This window comes from Pelophylax lessonae (assembly GCF_965119305.1).
Source record: "Pelophylax lessonae genome assembly, chromosome: 13".
In the NCBI taxonomy this organism is placed as follows: Eukaryota; Metazoa; Chordata; class Amphibia; order Anura; family Ranidae; genus Pelophylax; species Pelophylax lessonae.
Genome location: NC_138780.1, coordinates 111,769,513 through 111,793,184, shown reverse-complemented (window position 1 = coordinate 111,793,184; position 23,672 = coordinate 111,769,513). Strand labels below are relative to the sequence as shown.

The 23,672-nt window shown below is 39.6% G+C and overlaps 1 protein-coding gene across 7 annotated transcripts in view; it reads right to left on the bottom strand.

Moving 5' to 3' along the window:
• Positions 1 to 23,672, bottom strand: part of LOC309569543 (ryanodine receptor 3) — a 1,308,933-nt gene that overhangs the window by 51,130 nt on the left and 1,234,131 nt on the right. For all 7 annotated transcript variants that reach the window (XM_082275412.1, XM_082275411.1, XM_082275414.1 and 4 more), the window contains 5 exons: positions 12,565 to 12,623; positions 8,547 to 8,718; positions 7,801 to 7,887; positions 7,032 to 7,238; positions 4,129 to 4,259 (listed from right to left, as the gene is read on the bottom strand). In XM_082275412.1, coding sequence (XP_082131538.1) covers positions 4,129 to 4,259; positions 7,032 to 7,238; positions 7,801 to 7,887; positions 8,547 to 8,718; positions 12,565 to 12,623 — 656 coding nt within the window. The remainder of the gene's footprint in view (positions 1 to 4,128; positions 4,260 to 7,031; positions 7,239 to 7,800; positions 7,888 to 8,546; positions 8,719 to 12,564; positions 12,624 to 23,672) is intronic.

The following is a 23,672-nucleotide window of genomic DNA, read 5'->3' as shown; positions in this document are numbered from 1 at the left end:
TATTTAGGGGGGAGGGGGGAAAAACAGCCACTGACAGATTTTTTCCCATAAACTGACAGTCTGACACATAGTAAACACCCGGTTTATTATATCAGCTGTCATATGACATAGGAGCGATTGTTAGTGATTGCTGCCTATGTCCGCTGTACTACAGGGAGGGGGTTGGTACACATGTTTACCAAGCCCCCCCAAGCCCCAGCTTCACCCATACCGCTACCACCCCCCCTCCCTTCTCAGGCTGACAGCTCGCCGGACAGAGTGGTGGTCTGCAGGTGGCAGGAGGGAAAGGAGGGATACTGCCAGAGCAGGGATGGACCAAGGGTGCGGGGGCTGGTACAGGGGAGTGATCAGAGTTGTGAGGGTGACATGCTGTGATCCCCTCTAAGCCCCTGAAGCCGGCGGGAGTGGCAGAGGAGGGATGCCAGCTTCTAGCGGTAGCTGCAGGGATCCAGTTTGCGGGGGGATCGGATCGGGTGTGGGAAGGGGCAAGAAGGGGATAGGAAAGGAGAGTGGGGGAGCAGTTTTACGTGGCAGGGAGCGGGCGTGAGGTGAAGAGGCCGGGGACAGGGAAGTGGCAGCATGGGGGGCAGTCACATTTTAAGTTAATAACTCTGTTCAGCAGATTGTAATCCACTGATCAGAGTTATAGAATTTTTCAGCAGAGTCTGCTGAACAATTCTGTTATAAGTTCAAGGTCATTGAAGTGACCATGAGCTTAAAGGAGAGGGAGAAATTAGGTCAGCTGCAGGCAATGCTGTAAGTCCGTACGCCGTACGGACCTGGCAGTAAAAGGGTTAAGATATTGCTCTACAAGACTTTTCATCTTGCCACTTGCTGGTTGTTGCTATTTTTTTAATTGTGGTAACATTTTCAGGTGCTGAGGACAACTAAATCTGACGTTCAAATGAAATCATGTAAATCAACATGACATAGAATTTCTCAACCTTTTTAACACAACTCTTGAAATCATTTTCATGTTTAGGGAATGTTTGCTAAAAAAATTACCCGTTAGCTTAATCATTAAGTTGTACAAAATTTAATAATCAATAAAAAAATAATGAATGTGTCATTCTTAGTGCATTTGACACCCATAGCAGCTCACTATAAGACAAATTTATTTTAACCACTTAAGCCCCGGAAGATTTTACCCCCTTCCTGACCAGGGGGTTTTTTGCGATTTTTTACTGCGCAACTTTAACGGACAATTGCGCGGTCGTGCGACGCTGTACCTAAACTGATTTGACGTCCTTTTTTTCCCACAAACAGAGCTTTCTTTTGGTGGTATTTGATCACCTGTGCGATTTTTTGATCATGCGCTATAAACAAAAAAATTTTGCAAAAATAACAATATTTTTCCAATTTTTTATTTGAAATTCCCAAAAAAAAAATGTAAACCTTTTTTAACATTTTCGGCCACTTTGTTTTATGCTACCTATGTTTGGTAAAAAAAATCGCAAAAAGCGTATTTTGATTGGTTTGTGCAAAAGTTATCGCGTTTACTAACAAAGGGAGAGATTTTTGTCATTTTTTTTTTTTTTAGCGAGTAATGGCGGCGATCTGCGATTTTTTTTGCGGGACTGTGACATTGCGGCGGACAGATCGGACCCTTGACTCACATTTTTGACACTTTTGGGGTTACTAGTGACATTACTGCAGTAATCAGTGCTATACATATGCACTGTTACTGTAAAAATGACACTGGCAGGGAAGGGGTTAACTGTATTGGAGAGGGAGGGGTTAAGTGTGTCCTAGGGGCGTGTTTCTAACTGTGATTGGACATGGCTACTAGTGTAAAAACAGAGATCAACAGTCCTACATAGTTGAACCGTCTGATCTCCATTTTTACACAGGGGAGAATGACAGGCGGCTTGTTTACATTAGTCGCCTGCCTTTCTCCCTTCCCGGCGAACGATCGCGAGTAACCGGCGGACATCGGGTCCGCTGGTCACACGCACTGACTTGTTAGGGAACGAGCCGGGGCGGGCGCGTGCCTCAGCGGGTGCGCGCTCTCGCCCGCTATTGGCTCACAAGCCAGTGACAGGCTAGTGATGTACCGATACGTCACTTTGCCAGGCCGGGGCTGACCGCCGCAGTATATGTACTTGCGGCGGTTGGCAAGTGGTTAAGTAATAATCATTTATTGAAACAGATATAACCAATAATAATAATGGTTAGAAAGAAAAGCAGACAGTGAAAGCTGTAGTGCCCCTTATTTTGGTGTGAAAGGCAGAAATGTCGCTTCACACCAGTTTCTGTTAAAGTTAGGGAATACAATAGTGTCATCTCTCTACCCTGTTCTGCTGGTCAGTGAAGGATCAGCATCAGACTAATCCCTTTGCTCTCTCCTCCTATGAGCATCTTATCTTTTTCTGAGAATCTGACCTGAAACAAGCATGCAGGTAAGGAAAGCCAAAATGAAGTAATACCTCCTCATCTACATACTTATTTCAGATCAAGGACTGAAAAACTGCGGAAACCATTGGATGGGGGAACTGGAAATTTCAGAAGGAGGGGCCAACAATGGCAGTCTCCATACTTTCTAAGTACAGGTTTCCTTTAAAACTTACATGATGCAAGATATTGCAAAATTGCATAACTACATAATTAGTTTGCCATGCCTCAAAAGCAGTATATGGGATAGCACAAGCTCTCAACTGCCTAAGGTAAATAGAAAAGCACTTAAATGAATAAAGAATGAATATGAACAAAAATGAATACAGTGAGTACAACATATGAATAAAATATGACTTAAAGTAATGGACCGAAACAGCTGCAGTATGTCAATAATCAAAGTGTGGGTTTGAGTTAGTGCAAGAAATAACCCAGTTGCAAAAAATTTGTTACGCAATAAGTAGAATTACATAAAGAAAATTAGGTTTTCTAAGAAAATATCTTGGTTTGTTTTTTTGGGGGGGTTTTAAAGGGTTGAAAGACTAACTGCAGCCTACAAAAAAAGTAATAAACTTACCACCCCTCTTCCCCATTATGAATTTATAGCTGCAACAGGAGGTGCTAGCTGCTAAAAAAAACTCAGCATACACCACAGTCCTGCAACAACCAACATTCCTGTTCTCCACTCTCCAGCACTGGAATATGGATGGGCACTCCTATCATCAGTCATGTCTCATTTAATGATATGGCTGCTGATCCTTCACTGATTACAGTGCGGGTATAATGATGTCAGCAGGAGGAGCGACAATAGGACTGGCTGGAAATTGGCATGAGGAACAGGTTCAGTGTACAGTATCTGTCATCTCATCTCTAAATGGTAGGGAGGAACATCGCAGGACTATAGAATCTTCATCGGCAAAGTGAAGAGCTGATTTTGATTATTTGCAATGTATGTAGGCTTTAATTAAGCTATCTCTCCATTTCTCCTTTCTAATAAATACATTCAATCTCGGTATAATACTTTTGGCATGATCATTGTGCATTACATTTGCCAGACAAGCTACAGGTGAAACCACTTCTAATTTTTTTTCCTAAGGTATTTTTTTTCTATTCATGAGTATTTGAAATATGAACATAATCATTTGGTCCCAAACACAGACCATTTAACAGAATTGTCTAATTCAGTTATTTTTTTTTGTGGTCTACATTCAAGTTCGATCCCAAATCTTAATGAACTGAATCATAATTTAAGAACAGCTGACTGTATATAGATGTGGTTGATTCAAAATACTGTTAATACTAAAACAAGTGGTGGTAAGGGTTAAACATTCTTTAATGCATTCTCTACATTAAGGTAAAAAATGTCCCAGTATTTGTTCCCCCCCCCAAATACTTACCTGAGTTCTTACTCAATCCAGCGTTGTGCTCATCTGTAGCAGTTCTCTCCCTGCATTCACATTCACAGGACAGAGAGGCTGCAACGAGAGCCATAGGCCTTCTATGATGGTGCATGGAGACAAGGAGGAGCCAAGTGGCGCCAGCGGGGGACCCCAGAAGATGAGGTTTGGGGCCACTCTGTGCAAAACCATTACACAGAGCAGGTAAGTTATTTATGAAGAAACAAAATTAAGCATTACAACCTCTTTAAAGATTATTTACTGCAGAGCAGAAATTAAGCATATTTACAATATATTCATAATAATGCCATATGTAAATCATAATATTAGCCTATCTTACGGAGTATTGATGACAAGGCGATCCCATTGCCCCTTAATGTCATCATCGGAGGGCTGCTCTGTGATGTATAGGCCATCAAACTCCACATTGCGAGCTATTTCCTTCTCACGTTTAAATACCACCAGAGGAACCTTTTGGAAGATAATGAAAGGGAATATGTTATTAGGCATCTGGTTATTCCTAAGATAAAGTACAAAACCAAACTGCATAAAAGTCATCCCATTAGAAATAATCAAAGCAATCAAGTTCGACACAGTCCCCATCCGAGGCCAAGCACGTCAGACGCATTTCACCCTCATTGGAGTTATTCATAGAGTTCGGTTGAGCTCTTTGTTAACCGCCACTCAGAGCAGTAGAGGACCTGAGAAGCAAGTTTAGGATTTGGAGCAGTGAAATCTCTTTATCCGGTTATTCATATTATCATCTCACATCCTCTTTAAGAATCAGGTTAAAAGTAGTTACTTCATCATTGTTGTCTCTCTTGCTCTTTATTGTAATATCAAGTAAAAATGGTGAAGGTGAAATAAGTTTAATATCTATTTAAATTTTTCTTAGTGGTAAATGTTTATGATCTTTGATATACACTATACAATATGCAAACCCAATTCCAAAAAAGTTGGGAAGCTGTACAAATTGTGAGTAAAAAAGGAATGGACTAATTTACAAATCTCATAAACTTATATTTTATTCACAATATAATATAGATAACATATCAAATGTTGAAAGTGAGACATTTTGAAATGTAATGCCAAATATTGGCTCATTTTGGATTTCATGATAGCTACACATTCCAAAAAAGTTGGGACAGGTAGCAATAAGAGGCCAGAAAAGTTAAATGTACATATAAGGAACAGCTGGAGGACCAATTCGCAACTTATTAGGTCAATTGGCAACATGATTGGATAGAAAAAGAGCCTCTCAGAGTGGCAGTGTCTATCAGAAGTCAAGATGGGCAGAGGATCACCAATTCCCCCAATGCTGTGGCGATAAATAGTAGAGCAGTATCAGAATGGAGTTTCTCAGAGAAGAGTTTGAAGTTATCATCATCTACAGTGCATAATATCATCCAAAGATTCAGAGAATCTGGAACAATCTCTGTGCGTGAGGGTCAAGGCTGGAAAACCATACTGGATGTCCATGATCTTTGAGCCCTTAGACAGCACTGAGTCACATACAGGAATGCTACTGTAATGGAAATCACAACATGGGCTCAAGAATACTTCCAGAAAACATTGTCGGTGAACACAATCCACCGTGCCATTCGCCGTTGCCGGCTAAAACTCTATAGGCCAAAAAAGAAGCCATACCTAAACATGATCCAAAAGCGCAGGCGTTTTCTCTGGGATAAGGCTCATTTAAAATGGATTGTGGCAAAGTGGAAAACTGTTCTGTGGTCAGACGAATCAAAATTTTGAAGTTCTTTTTGAAAACTGTGACGCCATGTCATCCTGACTAAAGAGGACAAGGACAACCCAAGTTGTTATCAGCACTTAGTTAAGAAGCCTGCATCTCTGATGGTATGGGGTTGCATGAGTGCGTGTGGCATGGGTAGCTTACACATCTGGAAAGTCACTATCAATGCTGAAAGGTATATCCAAATTCTAGAACAACATATGCTCCCATCCAGATGTCGTCTCTTTCAGGGAAGACCTTGCATTTTCCAACATGACAATGCCAGACCACATACTGCATCAATTACAACATCATGGTTGCATAGAAGAAGGATCCGGGTACTGAAATGGGCAGCCTGCAGTCCAGATCTTTCCCCCATAAAAAACATTTGGCGCATCATAAAGAGGAAGATGCGACAAGGAAGACCTAAGACAGTTGAGCAACTAGAAGCCTGTATTAGACAAGAATGGGACAACATTCCTATTCATAAACTTGAGCAACTTGTCTCCTCAGTCCCCAGACATTTGCAGACTGTTATAAAATGAAGAGGGGAAGCCACACTGTGGTAAACATGGCCTTGTCCCAACTTTTTTGAGATGTGCTGATGCCATGAAATTTAAAATCAACTTATTTTTCCCTTAAAATTATACATTTTCTCAGTTTAAACATTTGATTTGTCATCTATGTTGTATTCTGAATAAAATATTGAAATTCAAAACTTCCACATCATTGCATTCTGTTTTTATTCACAATTTGTACAGTGTCCCAACTTTTTTGGAATCGGGTTTGTATATATATATATATATATATATATATATATCTAAACCATACCAGGCCACATGCCCTCAACATGGGGGGGGGGGGGGTTTGATGGGGACAAGAGCCTCTTTCCAACAACCCTGGCCAGCAGTTGTGTGGTTCTGCGGACAGTCATTCATTGTTGAAGATGTGACAGCCTGCTCATTAGCTACCAACTATTGGGGGGAAGGCCCCCACTCTGTTTCTGACAAATATCCTATGCTATGCCACCAGCAAAACCCTGGTGATAAATATTGCATGTTTTTTTACTCTCTGTTCTGTTTTTGAATTTGACTTAAGAGATTGCCGCATGGTATTTTGGCGATGTTTACCTGCACATTTTTCATTTTGCAGTAATTTCTGCACAATCATTATTTTTTTTTTTTTTGTGAATTGACTTTTATTTAAACACATGCAATAATTTATGCAAATAAGTCATGTGACTGTGTTATCACATTCGATAAACATTAGTGAATTGACCCCATATGTAAAAATATGTATTTGTTCTATCATCCTATCATCAGAGTTTTGAGGTATCAGACTTGTAAAATATGTCCATGCTTGTGTTTGGTTAGGTTACTAGTAAATATTTTTCCCATACATTTTTAGATTAGGAACTAATCAGACTGTTGTTCCAGTCAATGATGAATATACATTCATCTGATGCAATGTGTCAATTAGATCTTCACAACATATTTTAAGTATATTTTTACCTTAAGGCAGTAATATCCAATAACACAGAGGAAAGAAATGATGGTGTGAATAACAGCCAGGATAAGCAATGTTGGAGCCATGTAGCCAGTGGATTCCTGTAGAACAAAGTAAACAGCTCCATCCTCTGATTCCTGCTCATCTTCCTGATATGTGTCCCAGAGATTTGGTTCATTATATGTGTCATCACTGACTGGATCCTCAGTTACCTAACAACACAGAGGAATAACTAATGATAACAAGTAATATTTGAGCACTGCAGAAATAGGTTTCTAAGTGTTTGAACAGTAAAGAAAACTACTTTAAATTTATCACATGTGGCTACATGTTAATGTAGCAATGATATTATTTGCATTATCAGCATCCTAACTAGCTAACTAACTATTAACTTTTTTTGCTTATTCATTCTTCACATCATTTATTTCCTGAGATACCAGGCTAAGGCCAATACAAGCTTTAGTATTTGGGAACTACAAAAAAAGTTCTTTTTTTCTCTGTTTAACCTTTCTAGCACATGGATTGGCAGCAAAGCAACATAATGAGCAGCGTATGGGCTGACTGAGAAAGAATAAAGCACAACTGAGCTTCAGTGTGATACGGACGATGAAAGCTCGTCTTGAGAAGAGACACTGAGATGTCTGCCTTTATAAAGTCTTTTCTCACTAGAGGACAATAGAATAAGAAAATTGAGAAAAAGATTTTGTTCTTAAAGTACATTGACTGAAGATCACTCTATAGCACAGATACTGTATATCATATAAAAGGCATTACCTTGTAGAACAATAAAATGAAGTTAATGGCGAATGCAACAAACAGAGCAAGGAATCGAAGATTGTAGAAATTTCTTGCCAGATAATTCTAAAAGGAAAGAGCATAAAGAGGATTAAAGTATAAAAGATAGTCTTAGATTCATATTTAGCTTTAAAGTATTCTACATGTTTTTACTCTGCTCCCCCGGGGAAATTTTTTTTGATGGTCATTTAGTTTAAAAATAAGTGATGCAAGCTTTTATGAAAAGTTAAGTTGAAATATTCACTTTGAATAAATAAATTGTTGCCAAGACATTGACATAGGTCACTGAAAATCAGATTAATTCAAGGTACATATGGACTATGAAACTAGGAGATAGAAAAAGGATGGTGAGAGAAGTAGGGAGAGTGCTGCACAGTCTGAAAATGTTTGCTGCCATCACAGTTATTTACTTTTGTAACATTGTACATTTAGCAGATGGTAGCCAGTGTTAGCTGATTTATTTCATTTATATTTTAGAAAACTAATAGATTTTCAAAACTGTTTTTTATATATTAATGCTGATAAGAATATGATAAGAATATTAGTGTTTGTTCCTGATTGATTGTTGTAGGAAGCACTTCCAAATTTGGGTAGATATGTTTATATTTATAGATTGCCCTATTCTTCCTGAGCATTTGCTATGAAAACACACATTTATATAAGATTTTATTTCAATTTAAATTATAAATGTTAAGGAGATGCAAATGTTGACTGAATGGTCTTACTAGCATTTTGGTTTGGTAGATCTCCAATCCTGCAAGGAAATTTGCCATAATTGCTTCAGGCTTTTCTTTTTTCTGTCCACGTCTCCTTTTCTTCCTTGGTTCTGATTTGCTTTCCAAGAATTCAGACTGTTCCTCAGTTTTAGCTTTATCCTTTTTCTCACCATCCTCCATGCTGCAAATTGAAAGTAGTCACTGATAGCAAAAAAGCTTACAATATATAATTTTCATAACTGCCTTAGTCTCTCCAAACACGGAATACGTGCTCAGCTTAGCATAATCAGTCACTAAGTTAAATAGGGCTGTACCTGTCCTTGTTATGGTGATCATAGCAGTCTTAGAACCTGCCACTGCCACCTGAATGTGACAGAGGTGGTCTCTGAGCCCACTGCTGCCACCAGAACATGACAATAGCTCTCAGCTTTACCCTCTGTATAGATTTTCCAGCTTAAGGGACAACAATTTAAGATACAGCACACTGAAACAGATTTTCATGTATGTTGGTTAACACCGCAGTTAGCTCTCTAGACACGAAAACAGATCTGCGACACTTGCTGATACTCATATCGCCGCACATGTACAATGTTTACAAAATGGTAGTTTATGGTAATTACTAATATGCATGCAAGTTACTCACTAGGGGGAAAAATCTGAGGGAATCAAAGATGGAAAAGGATCCTGCAGTCCTAGTAGATTACAGACTCAGCAATAGCATGCAATGCCAAGCTGCAGGAAGAAAGGCTAGCAGGCTATTATAATGTAATTAAAACTGTATTTACTCAACAGATAAAACTATTATTCTACTACTTTGCAAAATTCTGGTTAGGCCACATCTTCAGTATGCGGTCCAGTTTTGGTCAACCATCCTCAGGAAGGATGTGCTGGAACTGGAAAGAGTCCAGAAAAGGACAACAACCAGCCTGTGTTTTTTTTTTTTTTTTTTTTTTTTTTTTAACTATTACTGCCATCAGCTATAACCAGCAGCAGTAATCATATTCTGGTGATGAAGAAACCTCTCTCTGTCAATATACAATATTTCAGCAGGAGTGATTAACCCACAGTTAAAGGAAAGAACATTTCCTAATATATGACCAATCTTAGTTCAAGCTGCTGAGAGGGTGGGTATTAAAAAAAATATGTTGCTGTGTCTGAATGGGCAAAACTCAGCTTTGCTTTAAAGCTAGCTATATTACAGACTTGTCATTGTAAATAAATGTAAAAGGAGGGCTGAAATGCTCATTCTCCTGGTGCAAAGCAGCTCTATACTCTCTTCAGCATTGGTCATATACACAAAAGTGCAGGCTTTTGGTCACAGGAGACATGTTGGGGAGGATTAGAACTTCTTCTTTATCAGAGATCACATTGACCTTAAAAGCCTAAGTTTTTAGTTATGTGAGCAGCAATGGAAAGGTATGCATTTTCCCTTCTGTTACTCTTTATTAGGCCATCAAGACTGTTAATATACTCTTAGGCAGACATTTCAGTAGAACGCCTTTTTGGTGACAAAAGAGCTCACCCTGCCTAGTAACCCTGCACAGTAATGGGTCAGTATACATAGAGGTCCCGGAGGGGGGCACGCTTTAGCCCCTGCTAAATTTGAGTACTATGAATGCCAAATGCTTGCTTCATTTCAGTAACCTAAAAAGCAGTATAAACAAGGATAAGGACAACAGCATTATAATATTCATCTTCAAAGACAAGACAGCTATGGTAGGAAGCATTGCAAAACCATTTTCTTTGGTATGTAGGCTAATATGATTATTATAACACAGGATATACTGTATATAGTGCCAACAGCTTGCACATTGCATTACAATATAACACGAGACAGTACAGGTACAGTACAAATTAAGACATGAGGGTTAGGAAAGCACTGCTCATGAGAGCTTACAAGCTAACAATTTATTTCAGAAGCAGTGAACTCATCATGATGGAAAACAAAAAATACCTTGTTTTGGTTACCAGGACATTTTAAATGTATTTCTTTATATATATATATATATATATATATATATATATATATATATATATATATATATATATATATATGGGATAGGTTGGAAGCTGGGTTGGCCCATCTCAATAAGTACTGTATATGGTGAGAATAGCTAGGCTCATACCTATCCATGTATCTTATCATGTTTAACAAGTGTTTTATCTGCATTTTTATGAGAATCTGCTGATGGGCCTTGAACTTTGTTTTTTTTTTTTGTTTTTTAAAGGTATTGCAACCCACTGCAGTTATTTTAACATGCACCATTGAAAAGGAGGAATTTTGATTTACTTGTAAACTCCATATCTTAGAGTACAGTATAGGGCATAACTAGGACATAAGTTAGGCACCTTCCAAGCAGGGCGAGGTCCACTGACAGTCTGCTTGCTCAGCGGAGGATCTTTGTGCTGAGCAGGCGGATGGCTGGTTCATGCCTTCCCTGCTAATGCAGAGTGGACACAGAAAGAGCCCACTCTCCTTTATGGGATGTAAACGGACTGCCTATTTGTTTACTTCCGCCTTCTGATCCAATTTGCTAGATGGAAGGAAAATCCCCATCCGTTTGTTTTTAGCAGACTGGATTGGATGTCGGTGGATGTAAACGAACACATGTTCGTTTACTGACTGACAAAAACTGACAGGTGGACCTGATTAGTCCACTTATGTAAAAAGAGCCTTATTCATACACCATGGATTATGAACTCATACCTTTAGGTGATTGGACAATGACAAGCTTTTGAGAATAAGCTCTCCTGAGGAAATTTTGTAACAAGCGCTGCAAAGTTAAGAAGGAGAGTTAGGAAAGGTGACCGGCGTTCTGTACTGTACTTCATGATATATACAGTACAGGACTATTTAATGTTTCTGAAATATTGATACCACTGAGCCTTGTGGTTCTGAGTCCCATAAATATTGGCTCTACTCTGTATTGATGCATGGCCTGAGGAAGAAGTATGCATGCTCCGTAATATGTAGCAATGCCCATACACTGCCACATCACCCTGCATTGACGTCATTTCTACTTCTGCGCCATTTGTGTTCTCCAGGCTGGTTTCGGATGTTTTTGGGTTCCTGGCAGACATCTCCAGCTCCATATATGGAGCAAGTGGCTGTGGTTTCCCATACAGCGGGATCTATAGGACCAGGATGGCAGTGTCTTATATTAATATGCGAGTTGTGTTCTTCACCATGAGAGTTACCAATTATGTGCCCAATAAAAGGATTTGTTTTTATACTACACTTAGATACTGTAGTGGTTACCCTTTCTCCTCTTTATGGTCATCCACCTGAGGCAAAGTTCTGAGTGGTGAAATTTTAGCACCAAGTTTGAAAAGTTTGCACATGAAATGAATATATTCCAAACATGGACCCATTTACACAGTAACAATCAGAGATAAAGAGTGACCTTCCCTTAACTGTCCACAATGCTGGACTGAATATAAAGTCCAGGCTTTACCCATCACAGTGGGTATACCCCAAAGGGGTCTTTAGGAACTAGTTTCCGTAGTGATGTGCCATGGCCTTGTACTGTATAGCACCCTGGTTCTAACTTGTTGCACCAAGTGCCATGCAGGATCCGTGCACCAATCCATATACTGTGCACTGCTTCGGTGTAAGAATTAGAAGAAGGTTGATTGAATAATTCCAAGAAAATAACAAATAACAAATAATAAACTATTGAAGATCATTTATCCATGAAGCAGAAAAGATCCATCACTTCAGACACTAGCAAAAAAAACTCACTGGGCAGTGTTATAGAGGATGTGCCCTCAAAACTTTGCCAGTATCCAATCACCTGAAGATATGAACCTATAATGCATAGGGTATGAATATGTTGCCTTTGTCTTGTCATTATTATTAGGATATAATGTTGCCTTCTTATGCAAAATAATGAGCCATAACTCTAGGGTAATTTGGATAGTTATGGATAACTGAGTATATGCAGCTTAATTTTACAAATAGTTTTAAGAGTTAGAAGTAATGTATTGTTATAGAAGGGTGACAGAGCAGACATTTCAAAGAACTTACTCAGCTTTCTCCGATTCAGCTTTTGAGTTGTCCTCATGTTCTTTAGCAAGTTCTGCTTCCTGCAAACACAAAGTAAGAATCTTATTGTAAGAACATTCATGTTTTTTTATAACCAAGAATTACATTAACATGGGTATTGGTGCATGTTGAAAATCATTTACTTACTTTGGTCCTGCAGACTAAAGCAGTTTTGCAGCTAAATTAATTAGTTGAAACAAGATTTTTCTAGTGATAACAGAAACCTTTTTCACAGTTCTTCTCTCCAGTAATTCATTTCACGGTTTTTGTTTAATGATAAGCTCTATTTTTAGAACTGTTTAAAGTTCACCATTGTAAAATGTGATATAGGTGTAATGGAGCTAGAACAGTTGGTTATACCTAGACACAAGCAAAGCTGCTGCCGACCATAATGCCTGTAGACAACCTAAAGATAATATAAAATCTGAGATGTGTCATTCTGTATAATTCTTGCATGTCAAATTGTAGATTTTTCCACAAATTTTCCCCAGCCATTACTGTGTGAGTTTCCAGACAATGGCATATGTATATGTCCAGGACATATAGCCAAACATGCACCATATGTATGCAGTACTATGTAGAAACTTTTCATTTATCTCCCAGAAATAATGTTCTATTTTATGTAGAGCCTGTCTAGCTCTGAAACTACTTTGCTTGTCAACAGCACTAAAGGGTATAGTTTTGAATTCCCTTTATCACTTTATAACAATGTATCCAACAATTGTGCTGGTGCAATGTAGACTACCCTAACCAGTGTTCAGTAACACAGCTGACCTTAGGGGGCAGAAGTTCTACCAAGAGTAGTGACTCAAACATCTGTTATTTCTCCAGTGTATAGTATCACCAGAGTGAGAGGACCAAACACCTTCTTCCTGCCAATTGTAGGAACCAACACATACAGAAAGAATGGTTCCCCATACTTATGTAATAGGGAAACAACACTCCATGGTAACAAATACTTTCCTGTGCTGTAATCACCACGGTGTTTGTATCCTTGATAATCCCTACATGCCTAAATAATAGCATGAAACCCATGTTCATTATAGTCACAACAATTTTGCCCAGAGTTCCTCTTTACCGATAACAGCAAATAGCTGTTAAAACATGGATGTTTTTGTGACAGTTGTGGTAAACTGGTGAATTACATTGGCTTTTAATAGAGGTATTATTGAATTTTTGTGAAAAAGGCTATTAATCTAGCTAAAGTGTATGTGAATAGATTGATCAGAAGCTTTTTTTGTTTTTTACAGAAAGGCTATATCAAATCCATTTACTTTCTTATTTTCAAAGATGAGTTTATTGCAATTTTCAGGTAAAGAAAAAAAAAAGACAAGTCAAAGTAAATAGCCATATCCAAGACATTTGGCCGCATAATAGTGGGCATTACTGCAACAGGCACTGACCATAAACAATAAGAATGTGATAATAAGCAGAGAATTATGGCAGCCGCTAGTGATAATTGTAGGAGAATCCGGCAGGCTGGTTGTACCCAAGTTGATTGATCGATCAACTTGGTACATTGAGCCTGCCCATTAACGAACTGAATCTCAGCTGGTTGAGCAGGATTAGAACCGTATATAGCAAGCCTAATTCTTATCATATCTGATCTAGCAGGAGACATTAGATATAGAAGCAAACTCTGGAAGCGTAGGGTTAAGCTAGATGGGACTAGTGGGATATCTAGACAAATCTTTAGATTTAGAAAAGCCTAGAAATCTGAATTTGAATTTAAAGAGAGAAGGTAATCCTAGAGGTCCCGAGGATCTATGGCACTTCTTTTCCCACACACAAGGTTATGGACACTTTTATGAAATGAAACCACAGTAGTCTCAAATACAGTTCTGGCATTGTCCCATGAAGGGAGAAGCCAGTCTCACAGAGCAGTCATTTGAACAGCCCAATTATAAAGCTGTGTTGTAAACCTCAATGGTTTCTTCTGCCACCAGATCATAAGGGTCATCACCCCTCCCATGGTAAGAAAACTACATTTATTTCCTTCCTATAAGACTCAGCTGAAGGTTTTCTTCTACCACTGGCCACAGGATTAAGGAGATTATAATTTTACCTTTCAGAAGGCTTGTATATTCTACTTCTGAAGTTTACATGTAAGTGGATATTATGTTTTAATAAAGGTGACTTTTCTGCTTATTACATGACAGCTCTACACTCTGCTGTTATTGATCCAAACTGCAGAGCTTGAAAGGTGATGGGAGAACAGCTGTTCCTGCAGGAGCCTGTCAATTTGAGAAACATGGTGCCATACTAAGCTTTATCTTTGTGTGCACTTATACAAGTGGGACTTTTAGAATAAGCATCTGTTTAGTTGTGAATCTTCCTACACTTTGATTTTATGTCTTTTATAAGGTATTTGCGAGTTTTCTGTCATGTCTTTCCTCAGACAAACCTAAAGCTGTATTTCCTTGCACCTCAGTCCAGTTCATTCAGACACAGTGGTGCACTAAGGAATACAATGTTTGTTACTGTACTAAACTGTTTCTAAATTCCTTAAAGTGATTGTAAAATCTCATTTTTTTTTCCTAAAAAAATAAAAAACATGTTATACATACCTGATCTGTTGCAGTGGATTTGCACAGAACAACCTGTATCCTCCTCCTCTTGGGTCCCTCTTCTGTGACCCTGGCCCCTCCCTCTTGTTCAGTTCCCCCACAGCAAGTAGCTTGCAATGGGGGCACCCAAGCTGAGTCACAGCTCCCTGTGTCTATTCAGACACAGAGCACCAACCTGGCACCCCCCCTTTCTACCCTGATTGGCTAGCTGACTTTAACTGACAGCAGCGGGAGCCAATGGTGCCACTGTTGTGTCTCAGCCAATCAGGAAGGAGAATCTTGGTCGGCTGAGACACTTGTGGCCATCACTGGACAGAGAGGGACCTCAGGTAAGTATTAGGGGGGCTGAGGGGGCTGCTGCACACAGAAGTCTTTTTATATTAATGCACATAATGCATTAAGATAAAAAAGCCTTCTAACTTTACAACTCTTTTAAAATATCCCAGCAGATGAAAGAGTGATTTGTCTGGTTCGGATATGTGTATGAGGATGTACCTGGTATATACTCAGAGTTTCCATAGATGCCTTTTAGTAAGGAAGAAGTATGAATCAAGCTGGCTAAGGGCTCCATTGCAATTTCAAAAAGTGGAGAAGAAAAGGGACACCTCTGTTTTGAACCTCTGAAAATTAGGAAAGGGTTGGAGATGCTGTTGATAACTCCAGTGCTGGCTGCTGGTTTTGTATACAAGAGCTGAATCCAATGTATACATTTGGGGTCAAAATCAAAGTGGTGAAAGAATCTGTGGTGATGAGACTGCCCTACATTGGCAAAAGCCTTCTGTGTGACAAGAGACTATCACTCTGTTTGCAAAGGTCATGTATAGAAAATGTATGTTTTTTAAGAGCCTGTGTATGTTTATTTTGGTAGATCTCCCTGAAATAAAGCCAGTTTGATCACTACTCACAAATAAGTCAATGTGTTTATCGAAAACATAAGGATTTTAGTAGGTATTTTTGCATCAGTTTTATATTACAGATATTGGATGATAAGATTCACATCCACTTGGATCTTTAAAAGGACTATAAGAGCCTTGTACATTGAAGTTGTAGTTTTTTGCCATTCACATAACACGAACAGGCAATGCATTATCTGAATAGATACATTCAATGTTTTATACAGCACAAGCAGATTACAGAATACAGTCAAGTCTACAGAATGATTAATGATACAGCACCAGTGTTAAATTTGCAGGTTTTCAACAACACACTTCTCAAATCTGAAGACACAAGGAGCATCTATACCAGTCACCATTGCATGGTAGTCATATAACATACAATGAATACTGTGGTCTAAAACAGTATTATAATGAAAAAAATAAAATAAAAAGGACAATCATATGTCCGATGCCTTGGGTGAAGCTGAAGGTGGTAAAACCCTGCAGCATAGCACCTGTTATATCCAGTATACAAAGTTTATTAAAGGATAGTAAGGGCAGGTGTCCATTTCCTCGCAAAGATATTTCACCTAACAGGCTCCTTTTACAACATCAAACAAAAAATTGTCCTGGCACTAAACCCTTGGATATGTTCCTATCGGATCATAAAACCAGATGACTGTAATATGAGGGATGAAACCAATGTATATTGTGACACCTAGGCTGCCAAATCCCTGACAGAGGATGAAGTGCAGACTCTGAAAATTGGTGGGGAAGAGGGATGGCGCACTATGGTGTATGAATAAACCATGTATCCAAAGTCCAAGCACTGGCAATAAGTGTTGATAATGAAGTACCATAACAATTTATCAATGGAATTAAAAACAAACAAGTCCTGGAGTCTCCGGTATCACTCTGGGGTGCTGTGGGAGTCCCATGCCTGGAAGAGCAGGATGACCCAATCGCAAAGGCGGTGAGGAGGGGGAATGTGGAATCGCGGGGGTCCAGAAGAACACCAACGCGGATCAATGCAAATCAGTGTGATCGCGTCATCTCCCCCTGTACACGTCACCGGAACTGACGACCGGAGCTCAGATCGACTATGGACTACATGCGTGCGAAACATGTAGTTACGGCAACCAGAAGCTTGCATTCCATTTCTCCACATTCGGTCCATGGTCCGTCTGAGTTCTGGTCGTCACTTCCGGTGACGCGTACAGGGGGAGATTTCTGGCAACAGCGGTGGATCTGGGATCCGGTCTGTGTAGCGGCTGTACACAGTACCCATACGATCACACTGATTTGCATTGATCCGCGTTGGTGTTCTTCTGGACCCCCGCAATTCCACATTCCCCCTCCTCACCGCCTTTGCGATTGGGTCATCCTGCTCTTCCAGGCATGGGTCTCCCACAGCACCCCAGAGTGATACCGGAGACTCCAGGACTGGTTTATTTTTAATTCCATCAATAAATTGTTATGGTACTTCATTATCAACACTTATTGCCAGTGCTTTGACTTTGGATACATGGTTTATTCATACACCATAGTGCGCCATCCCTCTTCCCCACCAATTTCCTTTTACAACATGATTCTCCAGCGCATTCTAGGATGTCCTGTGAATCAACCCATCTGAAGCAAGTTTTAGTACATTTTTTAGGACAACCACAATCTGCATAGGTCATTCTATATAAAGGCAGGTTTGACTTTTTTCCATGCCGCAATACCAACCCAGTCAGTGCAGATGCACTGGATCTCTATTGCATTCCGTGCATAAAAATACAGGAGATGAAGAAATAATTTAGTAGCAGCATCCAATTCCTCATCGTCTATCAGACCCAGGCATCTCTCTGGGCTACAAATATTGGGCAAGTCAAAACTGTCTGCAATGAAAGATTTAACCTTGGACCTTAAGGGCATCACTTTGTCACAATACCAAACCATTTGTATTAATGAACCCTCTACATTATTACATTTATGACACACTGCATGGAATTATCTCTCTTCCCCATCTTGAATGGACACAGTGGTGTGAAATTAGTTTGGTGTAGAAATTGCATTTGAATCACCTTATCTTCAGATGAGATAACTGTGGCTAGGTAAGTATTGGGGACTTTAGTCTATGACTCTTCTGATAAGTCTGTTGGAACAGCCGACCAGCATTCCTATTTGTGTTTGCCTCTGAGCTTTCCAGTACAGGTCAGGAAACTGTAGTATTGAGATATCAGCTTAATATGGTCTGCAGGGAGAAACACCCACCCACCCCACCCCACCCCACCCCGAGTTGAGCAATAATCAGGAGATTGGTGCCCCCTTTTCTAGCTGCGAGTCGCGGAAGAAAACACAAATATTATCAATATACAGTTAGTAGGTATATTTATTATCATATTTTGCCCATTGATGACCCTTTTCTGACCTGTAAAGTCTAGTAACATCAGGTTAAACCATAGGTGCACATTAGGTGACCGGGACAGAAGAGCATCACGAGTACCCTGGAAGCCTGTGCAAAAATCCTACAGGACAGTGGCAGCAATCCCAGTCCCTCAGATCTAAGTACAGTTTGTCTATATACAAAATTCAGCAAGGCCTCATATGAGGATGCCACCGCTGCCTCCATTACCGTCACCATGTTACTTAGGAGGGGAAACATCCACCTAAGTATTTATACTAATTGTGCAGCCAGGTAGTACATACATGGGTCTAGAAGTGCCGGGCCGCTCCCTGTATTGGGCAGTTGTAAAGTCCTTAAAAAGATTCTGGGCGGGGAGGAACCCCATAGAAACAAAGCTAGTATTAAAACTATCAATTAAAATGTCTGTTTTGTAATGTAGACCTGAGCATTAGCCAGGATATTTAAACATTTACGCAAAATATAATTTTAAACAACTTTTTTCTGCCAGGGGCAGTCCTCCTACCTCATAACTTTAGTTTTAAATAGGGATGGGCTGTGTGTTTGAGTGAAACATAAGTTGGACTCGAGCATCAGCTGTTCCTGTGTTCACTGAACACACAAACAAATGAGGCGCTCATCGGGAAGTTTGCCCGCCGTTGAGCGCCCCATAATGCACTGGGCTCTTACAGTGCATTGATTGCACTCTACACTATATAATGCTGCTGCCTACATGGCAGCTGTGTATGGTGTGTGACAATGGAGATTAGGCAGGTAGTTAGTGGATAGTGTGTTCAGTCAGATTAGTGCAGTCAGTGTAGTGTACAGGCATATCCCACTTTTAAAATGTATGTTTTTTATGTGTTGTATGTGTATGAATGTGTTTTAAAATGTTGTAGTCCTGGGTCCCCTCCTAGTGCTCCCCACATTTGATGTCCCCGTCACTTATGGTTTGGGGAGCAGTGTCATGTCAAGCTGACCAAGATTTCCAATAGACGCCAATGTTAAAGACCAGGAGCAGTGCCATGTCAAGCAGACCAAGATTTCCCATTGACGCAAATGTTAAAGTGGTTGTTAAGCCACTTATAAAAAAGTATATCATTTCCTCTGTAATTCGGGATGGCTGGATCTGCTACAGTAACTGCCAAGCATGTGGAATGTGACCTGTCAGGAGTGGGGAGAGGAGAACCCACATTTAACCCCTTGCTCCACCCAGTTCTACATAGACTGCTCCTTACTTGGTAGCCCTGCAGGTATACATAAATTACACTTGTGCACCACCGACAGAAAGGCCCCACCGTTAGCTGGCCAACGCTAGTCTTAAGGCGCCAGATGTTTGCTTCTACCATATTAGGGGTACACCACTTAGGAACACTTACAGATTTGGGGTATGACCACAAAGTCCACTCAAGAACATTACATTACAGTTATTTGGGTCTGATTTTGCTCATTAATAGTTATCTCAGTTAAAGTTTGGACTAACTTTGAAGCAGTTTATATATTTCCTCCTGTGAAAGGCTAGAATCAATTTATTAGTTCTGCAAATTTAAATTGTTTATTGCTTGATGCCAAGTTTTACTTTGCTTATCTGCTTTGATATAATACACTTGTTTAAATTATCGCCTTTGGCCTAATTTCTGCAGTCTCTGTGACAGCTCTGTGTGTAAGGGATGATTTTACACAGAGAACTGTCACAGATAACGCAGACTGCAGGCATCCCCACACAGTACACCAAGCATCACCATTACCGCTGTCCCTGTCCCATTAACATCTGTCTAAATGTCCCCATGAACATCTGTACATCTGTACCAGTGCACAAAACATCTGCCACAGTGTCCCCACATCTGTACCAGTGCACAAAACATCTGTCACAGTGTCCCATCAACATCAGTACACAAAAATATCTGCAATAGTGTTCCATTGTGACATCAACATCTGTCAGTGTCCGCCGGTGGACGATCAACATCTGTCACAGTGTACAAGTGCACAAAAACATCTGTTAGTGTACCAGTGTCCCACCAATAAATAACCAGACCCCCCCCCCCCCCACACCAGACCATTTACCATCATGGTTCTCAGTGGTATATGGGTATATGTGATATTGAAAGGCAAGAGTGTGTGCTCTATTTATTACAACTGGGGAAATATAGGGTATAAAACCACTTATTTCTTGTTGGACTACAGCAAAACACAGTCATGTCTATTGTTTGTTTTTTGTTTTTTTACGGTTCTAATTCTCTTTGTTTAAGAGGTATATTTATATTCAAACTGTTTTAGGCATACTGGTCCCTATACTACTTTATAATCCTTGGAAATGTATACACTTGTACCGGAACAGAAAAACAAATGTAGCCGGGTTGCACGGCTGGTTTTGTATTGTTACTGTTATTAAAGTTCTGCAAGATAGTGACTTGGGCATTATGGGAGATATAGTCCAGGAGGAGCCAGGATCATAGACTGCTGAGATAGAAAGACCTTTCTCCCAGGGAGCAACAGGACGCGTGGAGCTTGCTGGGAGTGGTTATATAAAAGGGAGGCGGGACTTTGCTTCGCTCTCTTGCCTCGAGGACAGTGCACTGAACAGAAGGGGAAGAGCTGCTGCAGATCGCAGGAACTTAGGCCAAGGCCTAGTGGCGGACACCGGAGTGAAGCCTGTAGTGTGAGTTTGCGAAGGAGTCTCAGTGGCGTGACCGAGCAGAAGGTGGCTGACAGGCGGACGGAGACGCTGAGCAGAGCGGAAACCTAGTCGCAGAGGGAAGCGGATCTCCCGGTTTGGGTGAGAGACATCCAGTATTTGCATCTCTATTAAATACAGACCTAGACTGATTCCAGTAAGGGCAAATAGACTGTGTACTTTATAAAGGCTATATCAACATTTAGTTGAACCACTGGACACTGCAGATACAAATATAGTGCGAGGTGGGTGAGCTAGGCCTTAAGCCCTAAATCCAGTCCTAGGCTGTCAACCTGTTGTGACGCATAAGGAATTGTCACGTTTGCTTTTCTGTGGATTACAACTATTGATTGCTTTGGGGAATACAGTTCATCCTTTCTACACTTTTTGGATCATAAATACTTCCCTTGGATTGTTGGGAATTCTTTGCCGGTGAAGACAAGTGAGGCCTCACTTTTCAGGAGACTATTGCAGTTCATCATAAAGGGGGCCCTCGTTAGTACACAGAGTGCACTCTGATAGTTGTTCCAATATTGATACATTGCTTACCTTGTATTCAAGTTACCAAGTGTAGTCATTCTTATCTGTGGTTACTCTCTAATTACTTCAGCTTATTTTAAGTATTGTTTATCGTTGCTGAGCGCAATCCTCTAGCATACATACACATTTGTTTGTGCAAATGTATGTGTGGCCTGCGTTCTGGATCCTGAGTGCTGAACTAAAAGGCCTAAATCCTTGGTTGGGAATTCAGGATCTATCCCTTTAGCAACATCTGTGCTATTTCTGATTCTGTTTGCATATTCCTGTTTTACATATAAAAGTCAAAAGCAGTAAATTGTTTATTTACTGCAACACTTGTGGTCTCAGTTATTCACAATGACCGAACTAATGGTGTCAGATGGGTTGGAGCAGGCTCAGGGAATAAGAAATGAAGAGGACACCCATGCAACAAGCCACCCCCCAGGGGGCAGGGCTACACAAAATTGTACTCTTACTGTGGCATTGTTATTATAGTAGTATTGCATATGTGTACACTTGAGCAGACTAAATAAACCTGGAGCTGAAATAAACAAGAGAGGGGTTTGGAAAGGACTCAAAGGCAGGCTACTGCATTAATAAAAAGGATGGTAAATTACTTAGAAATGGCTTACTTAGCATGCTTAAATAAATCCAAACACAGTATAAATATTTTTCCACCACCTTATTTAAATTATGTGCTACATTTGTGGGTAAGACATTGTAAAAACACATAGAAGTTCATAGAGAGCAATTAACTAAAACCAGATTGAAAACTTTAGAGATCTTACAAATCGTCCAGTCTTAGATTGGAAAATGGGTCTCAAGTTATTTGGTTAACCTGTTTGAATACATTCAAGGCCAGTACAAAGAATCAGCAGCTAAACTTTAAATTATAGAGAATGCAAAAAGATAAGGGATATCAAAATAATACATTTCAATCAGTTTGGGAAGGGGGTCTTTACCGTAAGCGCGATTAAGCTGTGGGATGCTTTACCACATGAGGTAGTAATGGCAAAAACAATAGGGGTATTTAAAATATTCCTGGATTATTTTCTTACAACTAACACAGTCCAAATCTGTAATTACTAAAGGATGAGAAAGCAATATTTTGATCAAGGATGCAGATGTTTAATTTTGAATTGAACTTGAATATAGTTTTTACCTTTTAACTAAATGACTATAAAATAAGTAAGAAACAAATCTAGATAAGTGTTGAAAAAAAGTGTGAAGGTAAATGTTTGCTGGATGTACCATAGCCAGAATTACTAGTGAAAATTACTGAAAGATGTTTTTTATAAACTGAATGAAATGGTATTGGGGGTTGGCAAAGCTGGCTCAATATTCCATAGCGACAGGAAACATGGAAAGCACAAAATGTCATGGACAAAGCTGATAAACCGCAAATAAAAGAGGAAATCTAGGTAGACTAATATACAAACACAAGATCCAAATAGACATTATAGAAACTAATACTAATAAGCTTTTGATTGAAATGCTGCTGATAATGGCACTCCTAACATGGAATGCCCAAGAGAAAATGTAGTATGCACCATTCACCAACCAGGACAATAATAATTTCACTGTAATCTGTACTGCTGATCAATACATTTCTGGGTATGCATGCAGTTTAAATGTAACAGCTAATTATCATCCACCAACTAATTAACATTCAGCAAAATCTAATTAGATTCCTTGGATGCTAGACTAATCTGCAATATATCCCTACACATGAAAATAATGGTGAAATTAGTACATTTTAGCAAGAAACCTTTTTTCTGAAGCTCCAAATGACTGGTGCAAGTGTGACATTTTTTTGTGTTTTTGTTGTGTCTAAACTATGTACATAATTAATCCAGTCTTTGAGTAAGGTTGAATGTGTGATCTATGGTAATGACCCATATATACAGCATTACATTTTTTAAAAAGGATATGGTCAAAATTTAAATTTTGGTTGTAAAGCCTTAAGGTTTTTCAACTTAATGCATTTAATGCATTAAGGTGAAAATCCTTCTGTGCTGCAGCTTCCCCCAGACCCCCTTTTTTCTTATCTGGGCCCGATCCGATCCAGC